The following is a 15,729-nucleotide window of genomic DNA, read 5'->3' as shown; positions in this document are numbered from 1 at the left end:
CATCTGCTGGAGGTTAACGACACTGATTTTGTCATCTCAAGAATGAGCATTGGGTTAGGACTTGAGGAAATTATAATATGAAAAGTTTTTTGTGTTTTGTGTTGAAAGAATTCGGACCTTATAAGTCTAATAATCATTTGGTTTGTGTGCTGTGTATTTTCCTTTTCTGTGCTCGAGAGAAACAAGTCAGGGTTGTGACAAGGAGATTTTAATGACTAAAAGTAAATGTAGAACTGCACTTCATTTCCTCACCAAGATGGGCAGACATGCAACAGAAGTCATGAGCACAGAATTAAATAAAATGTCACAAGATAGTTTTAATTCTAGATATCCCAAGAGGCATTAGTGCCCCAAGAGTCCTTAACTAAAACAGGTAGGCATGAAAACCAAGATAGAGCGTGGTCTAGGAAACTCTGGGGTTCTCTGCAGTTACATTAGAGTTTTTAATTGCTGAACATCTGTCAGAAAAGCATGCAAAACCAAAATACAGCTCTTACTTACATCCTTATCAATCAATTTTTCAATCAATTTTTATTTATATAGCGTCTTTTACAGTCAAAATTGTTTCAAGGCGCTTTCCAGAATCCCAGGGCCTAACCCCAGACAAGCAACAGTGGCAAGGAAAAACTCCCCTTTAACAGGAAGAAACCAGGACCAGGCTCATGTAGGGGGACCCTCCTGCTGATGGCCGGTTGGGTAGAGAGAGGAGAGGAGAGGAGAGGAGAGGAGAGGAGAGGAGAGGAGAGGAGAGGAGAGGAGAGGAGAGGAGAGGAGAGGAGAGGAGAGGAGAGGAGAGGAGAGGAGAGGAGAGGAGAGGAGAGGAAACCATGACCCAGTGGGGTGACAGAGGCCTGTCAGGTGATCATGTTTCCGGACCCCGGCAGCCTTGGCCTATAACAGCACAGCTAAGATGTTAACCTAATGATTAGATGACAACCTAAGTATGATAATTTGTCTGTCTATGATAGTAACTGGAACTACAGAATTAGTAACAATAAGCTTTTTCAAAGAGGTAGGTTTTAAGCATAATCTTAAAAGTAGCGATGGAGTCAGCCTTCAGTACCTGGACAGGGAGCTGGTTCCATAGCAGGGGGGCCTGGTAGCTAAATGTTTGGCCCCCCATTCTACCCCTAGAGACTTTGGGAACTACAAGTAGACCAGCATTCTGAGAGCAGAGCGGTCTATTGGGCTGGTAAGGTGTCACTAGCTCCTCCAGGTAGGATGGAGTTATAGTAGCTATGTCCATTAAAATTTCTAAACATCCTTTTTATTATTATTTTCTGACCAGTTTTTGGAACTTTGTTTTCCTCCCAATTGTAACTGGGTTATAGTGGCTGCAGCCTAATGAAACTGATATTTGTTTTGAGTGCAGCTGAGCAGCATTTGTAAAAATCAGGTCTATGCAAGTAGCAGATGATTTTATATGCTTTGTAATGATTTGTCATGTCATATGTTTGCAAGAGAGTACTTATAAGAGCACATTATTTTAAATTCCAGTCAAGATTCAAATAAAAAAGGAAGCAGATTTCATTATGAGAATCACCTACCTTGTTTAACATTTGACTCTCTTGATCTAGATACATCGATGCAGCATTTAGTGGTTATAGTGGTTATAACAGCATCCCATGAGTATTGTTTTGAGCCAGGGGAGTTAAACTTATTTGCAGATTACCTCTATTTCTTTCCCTCCTAGTTCCTCCCTCACCCTCACTGGTGTATGACTCTATAAAAAACTATGTGAGTCATAAAACAGTGACTCTGTGTAAAAAACCACCCCACATATTCATAACTTTTCTGTAGATGCGTTTCCCTCAGTGCTGAACAAGGTGCTATTGACTCTAAATCTTTCAGGGAAAACTGAATAGCTGAAATGTTATGGATCTTATTCCTCAAATTTCAAATGTTTAAATGAGCTATCCTTAATGCCTTCATATGTAATATAAGGTCATTTGACATCACTTTTATTCAACTTCCAATTTATGTTCAGAGCTACAACACACACACACACACACACACACACACACACACACACACACACACACTCCAACCCAACGCATCCCAACCCAAATGATGATTTGCGCTAATATTAGCAAAACATGATCTATCCTGCTAATTGCTGCTCATCGCTAGTGTAAACTGCTGTAGGAGATGCATGAGGAGTTGTAGGAGATGTACAGGCTAGAAAACAACAGGGAACACTAGCAAAACATCTGACCTACACATTAGTGGTGAACCTCTCACACTCAGAGTAACATATGAGTGGATGGAAAAATGTGAACAAATATTTAATTTTAGTTGTACAATGATTTATGTAGTACAGGCAAAGCCATCTCATGATTTGCATTAAAAATCAGCAGAAAATGATGTGTTTGTTCACCTGATGGCTCCTCATAGCTAGTGTAAACTGCTGTAGGAGATGCAACTGGAATCTCTGGCAAAAAAAGAAAATCCATAGAGAAGGATAAAAAACATGTCTGTAAAATATTATATTGAAACAAAAATTTTACTTTCTTCCCCGTGCATAGCCAAAACATTACTAAATAAAAGTCCTATACCACATTCATAGGATTAAATCAGTGCTTCTTGAATTTTTTACAAAAAGTCAAGAAATAATCTAGGTTCTCCTTAATGACCAACAGTAAAATACAGGTGTGCAGTAGGCCTAAGTATTCAGCAAAAACAATGCATTTAAATGTAAAAAAGAAAAAAAAAACCTTCACAAAATATCTTAATGCTTTCAGAAACAGAAACTAAGGAAGAAGGAACACTAAATAAGAAATATGGAAGTGTGTTAAGTTCTTTACTTGTTCGTTAATGGTCTCTATGCTGGTTCTGCTGGATCTCAGTGCTGCTTTTGAAACAGTTGATCACAGCATCCTGTTACAGAGACTGGAACATATGATTGGGATTAAAGGGACAGCACTGGTTTAGATCGTATTTATCAGATAGATATCAGTTTGCTCATGATTGCTCATGTCCATGGTGTTCCCTCTTCATATAGTAGGGTTAGCCATGGAGTTCCACAAGGTTCTGTACTTGGACCAATCCTCTTCACCTTGTACATGCTTTCCTTAGGGAACATTATTCGGCAGCATGGGATAAATTTTCATTGTTATGCTGATGACACTCAGCTTTATTTATCCATGAAACCAGAGGAGACAGAGAAGTTAGTGAAGCTTCAGACCTGTCTTAAAGACATAAAGTCCTGGATGTCTTCAAATTTCCTCCTCCTTAACTCAGGAAAAACTGAGGTCATGGTGTTTGGTCCTGAACCTCTCAGGGATAGATTAGATCACATGATCACTCTAGAATCTAGAGTCTAGATGGTATCTCATTAACATCTAGTCTCTCTGTGAGGAATCTTGGAGTAACTTTTGACCAAAATCTGTTCTTCAACTCACACATTAAATTAGTCTCTAGAAGTGCCTTTTTTCACCTGAGGAACATCACAAAGATCAGGAAACTACTTACGTGGCATGATGCTGAAAGTTAGTCCATGCATTTTTTACTTCCAGGCTATTGTAATTCTTTATTTTCAGGGTGTCCAAACAACTCTTTAAGAAGCCTCCAGCTGATCCAAAATGCTGCAGCCAGAGTTCTGACAGGTATTGACAAAAGAGATCACATAACTCCTGTACTGGCATCTCTTCCTTGGCTGCCCATTAAATTAAGAATAATTTTTAAAATTCTTCTTCTGACCTACAAGGTCCTCAGAGGCCTAGCTCCATCCTACCTAGAGGAGCTAGTGATACCTTATCAGCCCAATAGACCGCTCCGCTCTCAGAATGCTGGTCTACTTGTGGTCCCCAGAGTCTCTAGAGATAGAATGGGGGGCCGAGCATTTAGCTACCAGGCCCCCCTGCTATGGAACCAGCTCCCTGTCCAGGTACGGGAGGCTGACTCCATCGCTACTTTTAAGATTAGACTTAAAACCTTCCTCTTTGAAAAAGCTTATTATCACTAATTTTGTAGTTGCAGTTACTATCCTAGATGGACAAATTATCATACTTAGGGGGTCGTCTAATCATTAGGTTAACATCTTAGCTATGCTGCTATAGGCCAAGGCTGCCGGGGTCCAGAAACACAATCACCTGACAGGCCTCTGTCACCCCACTGGGTCATGGTCTCCTCTCCTCTCCTCTCCTCTCCTCTCCTCTCCTCTCCTCTCCTCTCCTCTCCTCTCCTCTCCTCTCCTCTCCTCTCCTCTCCTCTCCGAGTACATCATTGATGATGTTGTTTCTTGTATAGTTTCTCTGCTCCCTCCATCTCTCTGTGTTCATCAACAGGTCTAGCCGCCTTTATAGTTGTATGCTGGCCTGCCCACCTCCGAGCTGCTGACCCACTCTACTCTTATACCAGCAGCTTATACTATTAATGTACTGTATTTCCCTGATCTCTACCTATTCTCTCCTCTACCTCTCCTCCCCCCTTCTCCTCTCTCTCTACCTAGCCCCCCATGAGCAGGAGGGTCCCCCTACATGAGCCTGGTCCTGCTCAAGGTTTCTTCCTGTTAAAGGGGAGTTTTTCCTGCCACTGTTGCTTGTTGGGGGTCAGGCCCTGGGATTCTGGAAAGCACCTAGAAACAATTTTGATTGTAACAGATGCTATATAAATAAAGATTGATTTGATTTGATTTGTACTTAATTAAAACACACGCATACTCACAAACACACTTCAGAACTGCTCCCTGGCTCGGCACAAACATCTGTGATATTGTCTATTTATCATGCGATTTCTCATGGCATCAATTTCACAATGACAATCATTATTCAATTCATAACCTTTTTTCCCAATAGTCATTATCATAGTCATACAACAGGCATATAGTTCTAGTTCCATCATAATTTGTTCCTACTTCATACCTGCTGCCAATCTTCTTTTCTCAAAGTTTAGTCAGATTTGGGTCCTGGCAGTCTCAGTCAGGTTTGGGTGCAGTCCTGGCTTGACCACAGATTCCTAAAAGTCTTCGGCTTCCAGGTGATCCATTAACATTTTCCAGTCCCAACAGTTAACGGTGAATAATTTCGCTCTCCTCAGGTTTCTCCTCACCTCCCAAAACACTGCTCTCTGCCACGTCCAAGGTCAGTTCAGGGAAGATTTGAAGTTTCCAGGCTTTACCGTCCGCTCCTTCATCACTAGTTTCAGGATTTCCTTTGTCACCACTATGCATCCTCACCGTCATTGCCCTGTTTCCATTCTTTACCTGGGTAACCAACTGTGCACAATTACTACAACAGGGCCTTATAGTTTAAATAAATAAAAAACACGGACTTGATATTTTGTGTGAAATATATTTATTTTAATGAGTGTTTTGATATTGATATTGATGCTGTTGATACCGTTTATAATTGTAGGGTACATTAGCAAGTAAACTTTACATTCGTATGTAGCACTTTATCACAATTAATTCCCAAGCTTCATTATGATTACGGTATAAGTAATAAAATAGAACAGAATAAAATATTGTGCCTGTGACATAAAACACACCACAATTAAAATCAATTTATGGTTAAAAAACTAAATTCTAAACATGAAAACAAACTTGAGATACCTTCACGTTGATTCTGTCTGAACTGATACAGCCTATATTAACTGGTGTAAACCAAATATTTTTCCTTAATTTTTCTTATGACCTCCTCTCCCTCTCCCTCTCCTCTCTCCTCTCCTCTCCTCTCCTCTCCTCTCCTCTCCTCTCCTCTCCTCTCCTCTCCTCTCCTCTCCTCTCTCTCTACCCAGCCGGCCATCAGCAGGAGGGTCCCCCTACATGACCCTGGTCCTGCTCAAGGTTTCTTCCTGTTACAGGGGAGTTTTTCCTTGCCACTGTTGCTTGTCTGGGGTTAGGCTTAACAACTTATTGTAAAGCTTAATTAGAGACCAAACCAATAACAGCTAATCTTATCTACCATACCAACCAGGAATGTCACTATGATGATCTGCTATAATACAACACAGCAGATGGACAAATGTGTGCCTATGTATGTGACACTCCTGATCATTTTTCACTGTACAAAATGGGAAGAGTCGGCCCCCTCTTTTCTCAGCAGTTCTTTGGGATACTGAGAATTCTATTTGTCAGTAACATTTTTTGTGCAAACTTTACATGCACTTAAATCTTAAATTTTCTTATCTTGTTAAAATGTTAAACACAGAAATTGTAAAACTGTAAGTATATCTACACATATGCACTGTGCATTAGATGTAAGCTTATTTGTAAAAGAATTAAGGGAAATAATTCCAGTTTCTCAACTATAACTATATCATGCTTATTGCCATGTTTATTGTGACCCCTTCCAAAGACAAAACAAAAATACAATCTTCAAATCTTCGGACTTCTACGCGAAAAGGTATATTTTCCACCAGGTGGCAGTGTGCTACCTAGCAAATCCCTTCCAATGGCAGTTCTTTGTTTCAAAGTACACATTACACATTTATTTTAAGTCAATCTTCCTATCAACATTACTTAGTAATAATATTCTGAGAGTTTCCTTTTACCATCTGGTGTTTCAGGTGAACCACTTTAAAAGTGTTGAAAAAAGAAACAAATGCACACTATATATACATTCTGATTTTAATTTTCTGACTGTTTGGGTTGCTATGTATGTGCTAATCCAGCTGTCCAGAAAGGTTCCTTGAGTCTAAATCCCTGGTCCCTTTTTCATTATTTCGCAACGTTCTTCTATCTTCATCCTCCCAGCTACTGTATCCTTGCTTGTCCCCAGTCTGGTGAGAGTTCTAATATTCTTTACTCTGAGCATAGCATTTGCTGCAAACTCGCACACACTTCTGGGTGCTAATATTGTCTAACAGAACTTGGTATTTGGAGCATGGATTGCAAACCAAAAACCCACATTTTCGACAGTGATGTCGGCGTTTGATCAGGGTGAAATTCTTAAAGCAGCGCATGCACTTCATGGCTGCTTCATCTGGTATCCAGGTGATGGCGAAGGAAGAACCCGACTGACGACTACCATCCAGCAGTAGATTAGATTGGCAATCTTTTATATGCTCAATCCAGGCTTTCTTCTCCTTGATGGAGCTGGCAGCCACAAAAAAGGACTTGCATGGTGTACGGATCAACCACTGGTTCTTTATAGCAACGCTGTCCTCAACATCCTCCACCTGGATATTCTCTGAAAAGATAGTGCAGGTAATATTTTGAGAGGTTTTTAATTTTTTGGGTTTTTAATGTGTTGTGTAGAAGGAAAAACATTTGTTGTTTTTTTAAGTAAATGAAATAAATACAAAGATTAGTTTCTTACCTAGTGCAATTATTTTCTGCTTTTTGTGCCAGTTGCCAACAGGAAGAATGCTTCCATAAACAAAAACATCATTAAAAAGAAAGAAAGATTTAACCTGCCACCTTGTCCGACCCTTCTTCATCAGGCGACCCTGACCCAATAAAAACCGCCCGGGCTTGAACAGAGGCTGACTAAACGGCCCAAATAAATTCTCCACTCCCTTGATTTGCTCAGAATTCTCTTTTTCAAACACCAATAGGTCCATCATGATGAGTATGTTCATGTGAAATGGGTAACAAACTCAGTAGTTCCAAATTAAATATGTCTTCATTTCCTTGTGCTAGAAGGAGGGACTTTCCAAGTTTAGTGTTGACACAAAGGTGTTTTCCAGTTAGGGGTGTGTCACAGCTGTCTGGAATTCCCAATTTAAACTTAAACAGAATCGATTAGATCTCTGCCTATTCTCTGCCTATACCTGTCCTCCCCTTCTCCTCTCTCTACCCAGCCGGCCATCAGCAGGAGGGTCCCCCTACATGAGCCTGGTCCTGCTCAAGGTTTCTTCCTGTTAAAGGGGAGTTTTTCCTTGCCACTGTTGCTTGTCTGGGGTCAGGCCCTGGGATTCTGGAAAGCGCCTTGACACAATTTTGATTGTAAAAGACGCTATATAAATAAAGATTGATTGATTGATATAAATAAAGATTGATTGATTGATTGATTAAGATTAGATTAGATTAGATTAGATTAGATTAGATTAGATTAGATTAGATTAGCCATGTAACAATCCTTAATTTCTGAAATTGGGGAAAATGTTAAAAACGTAAATAGAAATGGAATAAAATTATATGGGACAGAAAACTATCTCTTTTGTAATATATCATATCATAATCTGATGTATTTTAGGTATGTTGTAATTTTAGAAATAGAAGTATTAAATATTATTTCATTTGTTTAACTAGAAAAAAGCAATCTGAGCTGTGCAACTCATTTCCCTAAATGTTGTGATTTACACCCATAGTATAGTATGATATATACAGTAAATAGGCAGTGGTAATACAAGGTTCCATAACATGATATGTTGCTGTAAAATCAAAGCCCTCTGCCTTGATCTTCAGAAGATCAAGAGTCCAAGTCCCTCCTGACATAAAGACAGAGAGATAGATGTCAGCCGTCACATAACTCTGGCAGAGTTTAAGAATGTGAGTGTTGAAAATAGTTATTGTACTGTAATTATTACAATAAATATCAATCTGCCCAAAGTTCAGAATGCTTTTAAAGTTGGAAAAGTTTCTCTGCAGTGGAAAAATACAGTGTTTAGTGATGAATGAACTTCCTTCATTTATTCTTCCTTCTCTCTCTCTTTCTAATACACACTCATATGTGCACTCACATGCACATGCAAAGGTGCGCGCTCGCACACACACACACACACACACACACACACACACGCTGTTGTAGGTGGACAGGAAAGACAAGTCTCACCACATAGAACACAGTTTTACCAACACCACCAATTTAGCTTATTTATTTTAATGAGAAATTCGGCCAGTCTGTAACTTAGTTACAGTATTTGTCTCTATATTGTTAGAGACAAATTGGACTGACTGACTGACTGACTCTTAAAACATAGTGCAACCATGTACAACAGTACGGTAGATTACAATGACATTACACATATGTCTAAACGGTATGGGATTTCAAAAATTATACACCTGTATATTAGGCATATTAATCACTATAGGTATGTGACACAATGAGATAAATCGTGTGTGATTGAAAGTTGTTTCATAAAAGCTTACAGTTGCTTTCCAGTAGGAGGTGCAGTTTTGCACTTGAACCAATATTTACGTGTAAAACTTCCCTAAGTAATAACAATGCTAGAATACTGGCATAAAAAGCATTTTATTTGGATATTTTTGCAAATATAACATCAAAAAGCTCTCATAAACTTCAGTCAATATCCAGTAGTCAGCTATTGTAAAGCATCTTTGATTCATTGAAGAGAACCACCTGGAACATTCACACTGAAAATTGAATGCTTAGTGAAAACTACTTAAATTCAAAGTATGTATAAAATTGGTCACGATATATTTACTGATCTGACAGCTGATTAGATATATATCCTAATATTTGTAGATTGTATATTCTTAAAGGAATAATTCAGCCCAAATAAAAATCAACCCATTGACTCAGAATGCCTTTTGCCTTACCTTTAACATTTTAAGACCTGTCCACTTTGATGTCATTGAAACTCTTCATTTTTTAACTTGTGCCTGAGTAATTAAATTATTTTTCAATGGGGATATTTTGTTGAAATATAGAAAAGCTCAAAATTATGTTTTTGTTTTATATGGACATATTACATTAGTGAGACTTCTGAGTAGCCTTTAACCTTAATGCATAGTATCGCTGGTAGGCCTGCTGGAAACCATGTTGATAGGCATAAAACCGGCATGGAAAGTAATCCTCACACGTCTCTGCACGCAGCTCTAACGGAGACTTCAGTCTCCTAGATAACAGAAAAGCGGGACATTGTTTGACCTATGACAGAGGTTAATTTAAGATCTGCAAAATCAGTATTTCTATTAATAAAATTCTGATCTAACAAAAGGAACCATGACTATATCAACTGAATAAATGTCTGTGTGCGTGCGTGCATGCGTGTCTCTGTGCACGTGTCTTTTACCTCATGAAGTTGTACTGTCTGAAACCATTCTGACTGTTGGGACTATAAATGCTTCTGCTCCGAGGAACAACAAATATGTTGGCTTGGCTTGATGGAAGAAACACATCTGGAATAAGAAGCCATTGTTATCAGAACTGTTGAAGTCATACAATTCAGGGGTCAGCAACCCGCGGCTCTAGAGCCACATGTGGCTCTTTAGCGCCATCCTAGTGGTTCCCTGGAGCATTTTCAAAAATATGAAAATGGAAAAAGTTGGCGTGAATAAATTTTTTGTTTTAATATAAATTCTGTAGGTCGAATAAAATGACTTTCTTAAAGTTTTCCAATGCTGTAAAAATTTGTATAATAAATATTTAATTTCAGCATCTCATGATAATGGAAGTTAAACTTAAAGCACCATCGTGCAGTAGACTAGTCACGTGGTGCGTCATTCTCTCCAGGATGTGCTGCAGGGAAAATAAACATTTAATCATGAATGCTCATTATGTATTTGTAGCCTACTTAGCATTTTGAAAGTAGGCTAATATACCGGTAGCTAATATAGACACTTAGAGCATGTGTTGCCTTCATAATAAGGCTTATACTATAAGGCTTTTAATTTTTTGTTGCCGACCCTGATGGAGCATTCCTTTGCCAACGTACAGACAGACAGACACAGTTTTATAGTCTGACCCAGTATGAGTATAATGAGGAAGAGTGCATTAATGATGAATACTTAATCACCTTCAGCAGATTCTTTGCTTTCATCAGAGTCTACAGAAAAACATTAAATCAGGTTATGCACAGTAAGTCTGCAAGTCAGTTACATTACAATTATATAACAAAAAACTGAAGACATGGAAGGCATGTACCATCATAGCAGGCACAAAGACAGATGACAGAGCAGAACACCAAAAACTGAAGGAGGGACCTCATGTTCATCTGTGCATCAGCTACAAAGACAAGAGAAATTGTTCAATTGCATTTAGAGTTAGATATCAGCACAGAGTTTTTTGCATTTTCAGGTGTGTGTGTGTGTGTGTATGTGTGTGTGTGTGTATGTATGTGTGTGTGTGTGTGTGTGTATGTGTGTGTGTGTAAAATAAATCCTCCTCAGGTCATTAATGCATTCATTCAAAATAGTAAATATTTCAAAGGCAACTTCTCAGCTCATTAATTTAAGATATTAGAGTTTTAACTTCTGTGAAAAATTACTTGAGACTTGGAAAAGTAAAATGTTATCTAACTTCTCACAGCACAGCTTTCATAGTCACCAGTCTTTCACCTACCTCTCCCTGCTGACCCATTCCCCACTGTCTTGCTTTTTCCAGACATACTTGCAGTTTATAAAGTGATGGGGAGGGGTGAACACGCCTACTTCTTAGCAGGTTTATAACATTCTTGTTTTCCAGGCTGCCAGTAGGACATGGAAAGATAATAAAAGATTGTTGCACACTTAAAATTACTCTTACAATTAAATATTATAATAACATTACAATGTCCAAGATTTACTTTGTGCTATCGTGGCAAAGAAATCTCATTTTCATATTTTTCCTAAATAATATTCTGAAATTCAGTAGCTCTTAATTTATGTTAACTGTCTTTTAAAAACCAAGTGATGATCACTTAAACTTTATTGAAAGCAATTCACATTATTTGGTCATTCTGTCATAATGTCTCACATTTTATAGTGAATGACAGTATAGATGGCTTTCTGACATAATTGCTGGGTGGGTTGGTTGGTTTCCAGCTCAGACTTACAGCTGTCCTCAAAACAATGAGATAATATCATTAATATGCTTTTGTTGACACTTGCTACATTCTTTGTGGAAAAATCGCCCTTAATTTTAATGACTTGGATTTTTATCTAAACCCCATCACCCTGCCTGACTTTAATTCATTTGTAGTTACAATCACTGAGCGGGTCTTCTAATGAACAATATTAAAATGTCCCATTTCCATAGATACCAACATGAAAGGGCAAAAAGTGGCTGTGAGCGACTGTTTTCACTGGCTGCATGGACTTGTGAACTCTGTTCAACTACCTGAATCTAAACCTACAGACAGGAGTGTGGAAAAGATGATATTTTGGAAAGAAATAGTTATATGTTCAGTCTTGTTATGTTCACTGCTGGTTATGGGAAAAAGAAATAAACACAATTTTTTACTAGCCTATGACAGTCTTCAAGTCACTTTTTTGGTGGGACAACAGAAAGAGTTTTGTATTGAAAATGTTGTAGTATGTCAGCATATTTGATACATATAAAACAAGGCAAAGGTGAAAAACAGGACATAATACATCCAGCAAAGCTGAACATACTGGTTATGACTAACAGAAAAAGTGTTCAGTAAAAGAAAGAATAAAAAGAGTTATTCAAAAGAGGTGTGAGGTCTTTCTTTGAAGTTCAAAGAGAAACATTTGAAAACACTGAGTCTCTAATGAAATTTAGCTTAACTGCAAAAACCACAAAAGAAAAAAATCAGTAATGATTCCTGGAAGATGTTTTAATATCCTAATGTTGAATTTTTCATTGACTAACAGAGATATGCAGTCAGTGCATGCTTGGTAGATGCTCTTTTGGGAAGTATTATAGGTTGGAATAATAACTTCACGTTGAAACAAATCACATTTTAATATTATTTTATGCAACTGAACAGACAATACTTCTAAAGCTATAGCTCTCACCAAAACATGGTCCCCTGTTTACGATTCTTTGGTAAATGGCAAAATGCAACTTGCAATATAGGAATCACAAGTGTCTCAAAGGATTTTAACGGGTACACAGACATCACCAGTGACACTGAACGTTCAGACACAAAAGCTTTAAAACCCAACTCACCTGACCTACACGGTGGCACAAATTTCACCTAGAGACACAGAAAAATGACAGGTTTAACATGTTTTAAAGATGCAGCAAGTGCAGCAGATTTTGACTTTGAAGACGTATCTGGTCTTGCTCATAGAACTAGGGAACTAATATCAGATTACCAACAACATCAAATGAACTAGAACTAGATACAAACACAACCAACACAGTAACATAGACTTGTCCCTCTAACTGCTTTACTAACTTGGCTCCCTTACTAGTCTTCAGGCAGTTACACATGGTGGGTATTTACACACTGTCAACTACAAGCCCAGCAGAGTAACCCTAAAAATGGTGTCATTGCCTGGCTTCTTACTTAACAGAACTTGGCTTCAGCAAGGTTGGAGGACCAGACAAAATTTGAAGTGTTCAAACAAGGAAACTATATGAAAACAAAGGTGAGTAAATGTGTGTAATAATGGCAATCCAACAAACAACTGCGCCTCCATAAGGAGCAAAAAGGGAGAGTACCAATAGACAAAGATGAGCTGAACTAACCACATCAGTGTTGTGGCTCATGAAGCTGCTGATGAATCTCTGTCCCAGATCTTGGAAAAGGAAACAAACCCAGTTAGACACCAAGAAATCATAGGAATATATTGTAATGTATACAGCCGTAACTCAACTATACATATGTTGTACAGAGATTTACAAAGGTGCTTTATACTCCCAGAGGTGGGGGTAAAATTACACTGCAATCAAACAGTTGCCTATTTATTTTCAACTGTATCAAATGGAGAACAGTGTTTCTTTCTTTATGTGTTAAACTCGTGCAGTGCAAAGCTGTCAGCAACAAGTCACATTGCAGGACTGGCACTGCCAGGGAGTGTGATGTCTGTTTGTCCATGTTTTGACAGTGCTGGAAAGTCTCGTGGCCTTGTATGGATTCCAGGCTGGCAGTAGTTTCCATGGCAATTGCAGGTCAGGACTCTTTGTGGGCACATCTGTGTTGTCCACCCTACACAGCTGCAGAAGTCAGTTTAGTTTGGAAGTTCTTGTGAAACATGGGTTTTACGTGAAGCAATGTAGTGCAGAATGTTGACATTTGTGGTGAGTCTGTGGTGGGCAGAAGAGCAATGGAGCAGCTGCTCACTAGATGAACTCCTCGGCAAGGAAGGGTAGATTCATACTTTCATGTTGTTTATGCTATTCAGGCTCAACCAACTGAATGTCACTGTTGAAATTGAGACTCATCACACCCGACAGCATTTTCCAGCCTTCTATTCAGTTGATGGGAGCCTACACAAACTGTACTGACCCTGACTTTCCTGTTCTTAGCTGAGAAGAGTGGCATCAGGTGTGGCCTTCTGCTGCTGTGGCCCATCTGTTTCAAGGCTCAATGTGTTGGGTTTTCAGAGAAGCTATCGTGCATTTCTTGGTTGTTTGAGTTATTATTACCCCTTCTATCCTATCAAATCTATCAGCCTATTCTCCTTCAACCTCTGACCTATTTTTCGCCCACACAACTGCTACATAGTCTCTATATTTTGTGGACCATGCTTTGTAAACCATGTAGATGGTTGGGGAGAAAATGTCAGTACATCAGCAGTTCCTGTAATACTACCCCCTCTTTCCCAAACAACCACTCACCATTGATAGTCACTTAGATCATCCCACCCATACTGACACTCCGTTTCCACTTCTCTTCTTCCACTTCTCATCTACACAAATTACTACACTGAATTGCTGTCGTGTACTTGGCTAATTTGCTATTCGTATTAACAAGCAATTGAAGAGGTGTATATTATGAAAGGGGCCAATGATGTATATGGATATAACATTTCACATATTAAACAGGTTTACAACATTTCCAATAATAAACCAAACAAAAGCTATACATGATAAATTTGCATTAGGTACCTCCTCTCCCCAATGACAGTTGCCATTACTTTCCTCAAATGATGAAGTTCAAATGGGCTAAACCTCTACATTTTCAGCTCTACTTTGTTCAGGTTCATCATTTTATTTTGTGGATCTTTCAGAACATGTAAACTAATTGATTTTTAATACTGATCATATGTGATCATTTTGTGAGATACACAAATGAATTTCAAATTACATAGGTACATACATAATCTCCAAGAGTATAAAACATTTGTGTGCCCCCGTTGGTCTGTTTAATTCTGGAAATTTGATTCCATATTGGAATCAATCCTTTTCCAAAAATGTATATGTTCAAGTATATTTGCATATTACAAATTGTAATCAATTCCAAACAAGTCTATTTAAAACAAGTTGGGCATCTCACTCCCCGCTATATACTACAAAAACTTTAGACGATCACTATGCAGGATTAGACTGTGCCTTTTTTTTTTCCAACAAATTCTGAACCTAAGGTATTTGTTCCTGCTTTTTAGTAAACTTTATTTTAGACTTGGACAGGTTGCAGTTAGAGTCGCCTAAGGCACCACTTCTCTAGAAATAACATAAATGAGTATATAAGTTAGTGACCTTCTTGAAGTGGAGTAAATCTTTCAGTCTGGATGGGTGTGTCATCTGTAGTGGTGTAGCTGCTGGAAAGTTAACCATTGAAGCTGAAGTGCTTGTGTTTATTTTTCAATCGCCATACCTCAGAATAGAGCCATGGCTCTTCTGCATAAAGCAGTGTTTAGTGTTTCAGGCATGTTCAGCTGGAACTTGATAAAGGTCTGCAACATTCTAGATGGATTAATTATCTCTCATTTTGCAGGGGACTACCTTGGTGGCCTCCTGCAGGCTCCTCTTCTGGCCTAATGTTGCAAGTGCTTTGAAAATTCAGCCTGTGATATCATATGAAAGACAAGGAATTAGCACAAAACTAAATTCATTTTAATTGTTTGGTCTAGGACCTTGATTACAAATTTCTACCGGTATTTAGTGGATTATTAGTTGAGGGTCTACATGATGAAGCATCCTTGGGTGAGATACTCTACTAATAGGATTCCTGATAATGTGTCTTCATTATATAAATGTAGGTGGGTTG

The 15,729-nt window shown here is 38.5% G+C and overlaps 2 protein-coding genes across 6 annotated transcripts; both read right to left on the bottom strand.

Moving 5' to 3' along the window:
• Positions 1 to 6,242: 6,242 nt before the first annotated feature.
• Positions 6,243 to 7,704, bottom strand: LOC101077622 (pleckstrin homology domain-containing family F member 2-like). The gene is made up of 2 exons (XM_003964360.3): positions 7,260 to 7,704; positions 6,243 to 7,130 (listed from the first exon to the last, which is right to left on the bottom strand). Exons 1-2 carry the CDS (start codon positions 7,519 to 7,521, stop codon positions 6,733 to 6,735), a joined length of 660 nt encoding a protein of 219 aa, XP_003964409.2. The 5' UTR covers positions 7,522 to 7,704; the 3' UTR covers positions 6,243 to 6,732.
• A 1,414-nt stretch (positions 7,705 to 9,118) lies between these two features.
• mgp (matrix Gla protein) lies at positions 9,119 to 15,494 on the bottom strand. Of its 5 annotated transcripts, none has more exons than XM_029836989.1 (8): positions 15,465 to 15,494; positions 13,266 to 13,315; positions 12,741 to 12,768; positions 11,190 to 11,313; positions 10,773 to 10,853; positions 10,645 to 10,674; positions 9,922 to 10,027; positions 9,119 to 9,744 (listed from the first exon to the last, which is right to left on the bottom strand). In XM_029836989.1, the coding sequence occupies exons 4-8, from the start codon at positions 11,233 to 11,235 to the stop codon at positions 9,600 to 9,602; spliced, it is 408 nt and encodes a 135-aa protein (XP_029692849.1). In that variant the 5' UTR covers positions 11,236 to 11,313; positions 12,741 to 12,768; positions 13,266 to 13,315; positions 15,465 to 15,494; the 3' UTR covers positions 9,119 to 9,599. The 5 variants fall into 5 exon arrangements, with proteins under 5 accessions (XP_029692849.1, XP_029692851.1, XP_029692848.1 ...); XM_029836991.1 differs by lacking the exons at positions 13,266 to 13,315; positions 15,465 to 15,494 and adding exons at positions 13,084 to 13,149; positions 13,239 to 13,262; XM_029836988.1 differs by lacking the exons at positions 11,190 to 11,313; positions 15,465 to 15,494 and adding an exon at positions 15,219 to 15,412.
• Positions 15,495 to 15,729: the final 235 nt, after the last annotated feature.

The sequence above is a fragment of the Takifugu rubripes genome, chromosome 5 (assembly GCF_901000725.2).
Source record: "Takifugu rubripes chromosome 5, fTakRub1.2, whole genome shotgun sequence".
Taxonomy (NCBI): Eukaryota; Metazoa; Chordata; class Actinopteri; order Tetraodontiformes; family Tetraodontidae; genus Takifugu; species Takifugu rubripes.
Note: the sequence above shows the minus strand (reverse complement) of the source record. Positions and strands in the feature narration are given on the sequence as shown.

What these genes read in the sequence shown, in the direction of transcription:
- mgp (XM_029836988.1), bottom strand. Translation starts at nt 13,286, where the DNA reads ATGAGCCACAACACTGATGTG. An exon ending in TGTGCCACCGTGTAGGTCAG is followed by an intron (nt 10,854 to 12,740) that starts GTGAGTTGGGTT and finishes TTGTCTTTGTAG; the next exon opens with CTGATGCACAGATGAACATG. An exon ending in TCTTTGTGCCTGCTATGATG is followed by an intron (nt 10,675 to 10,772) that starts GTACATGCCTTC and finishes GTTTTTCTGTAG; the next exon opens with ACTCTGATGAAAGCAAAGAA.
- LOC101077622 (XM_003964360.3), bottom strand. Translation starts at nt 7,521, where the DNA reads ATGAACATACTCATCATGATGGACCTATTGGTGTTTGAAAAAGAGAAT. An exon ending in GCAGAAAATAATTGCACTAG is followed by an intron (nt 7,131 to 7,259) that starts GTAAGAAACTAA and finishes CTATCTTTTCAG; the next exon opens with AGAATATCCAGGTGGAGGAT.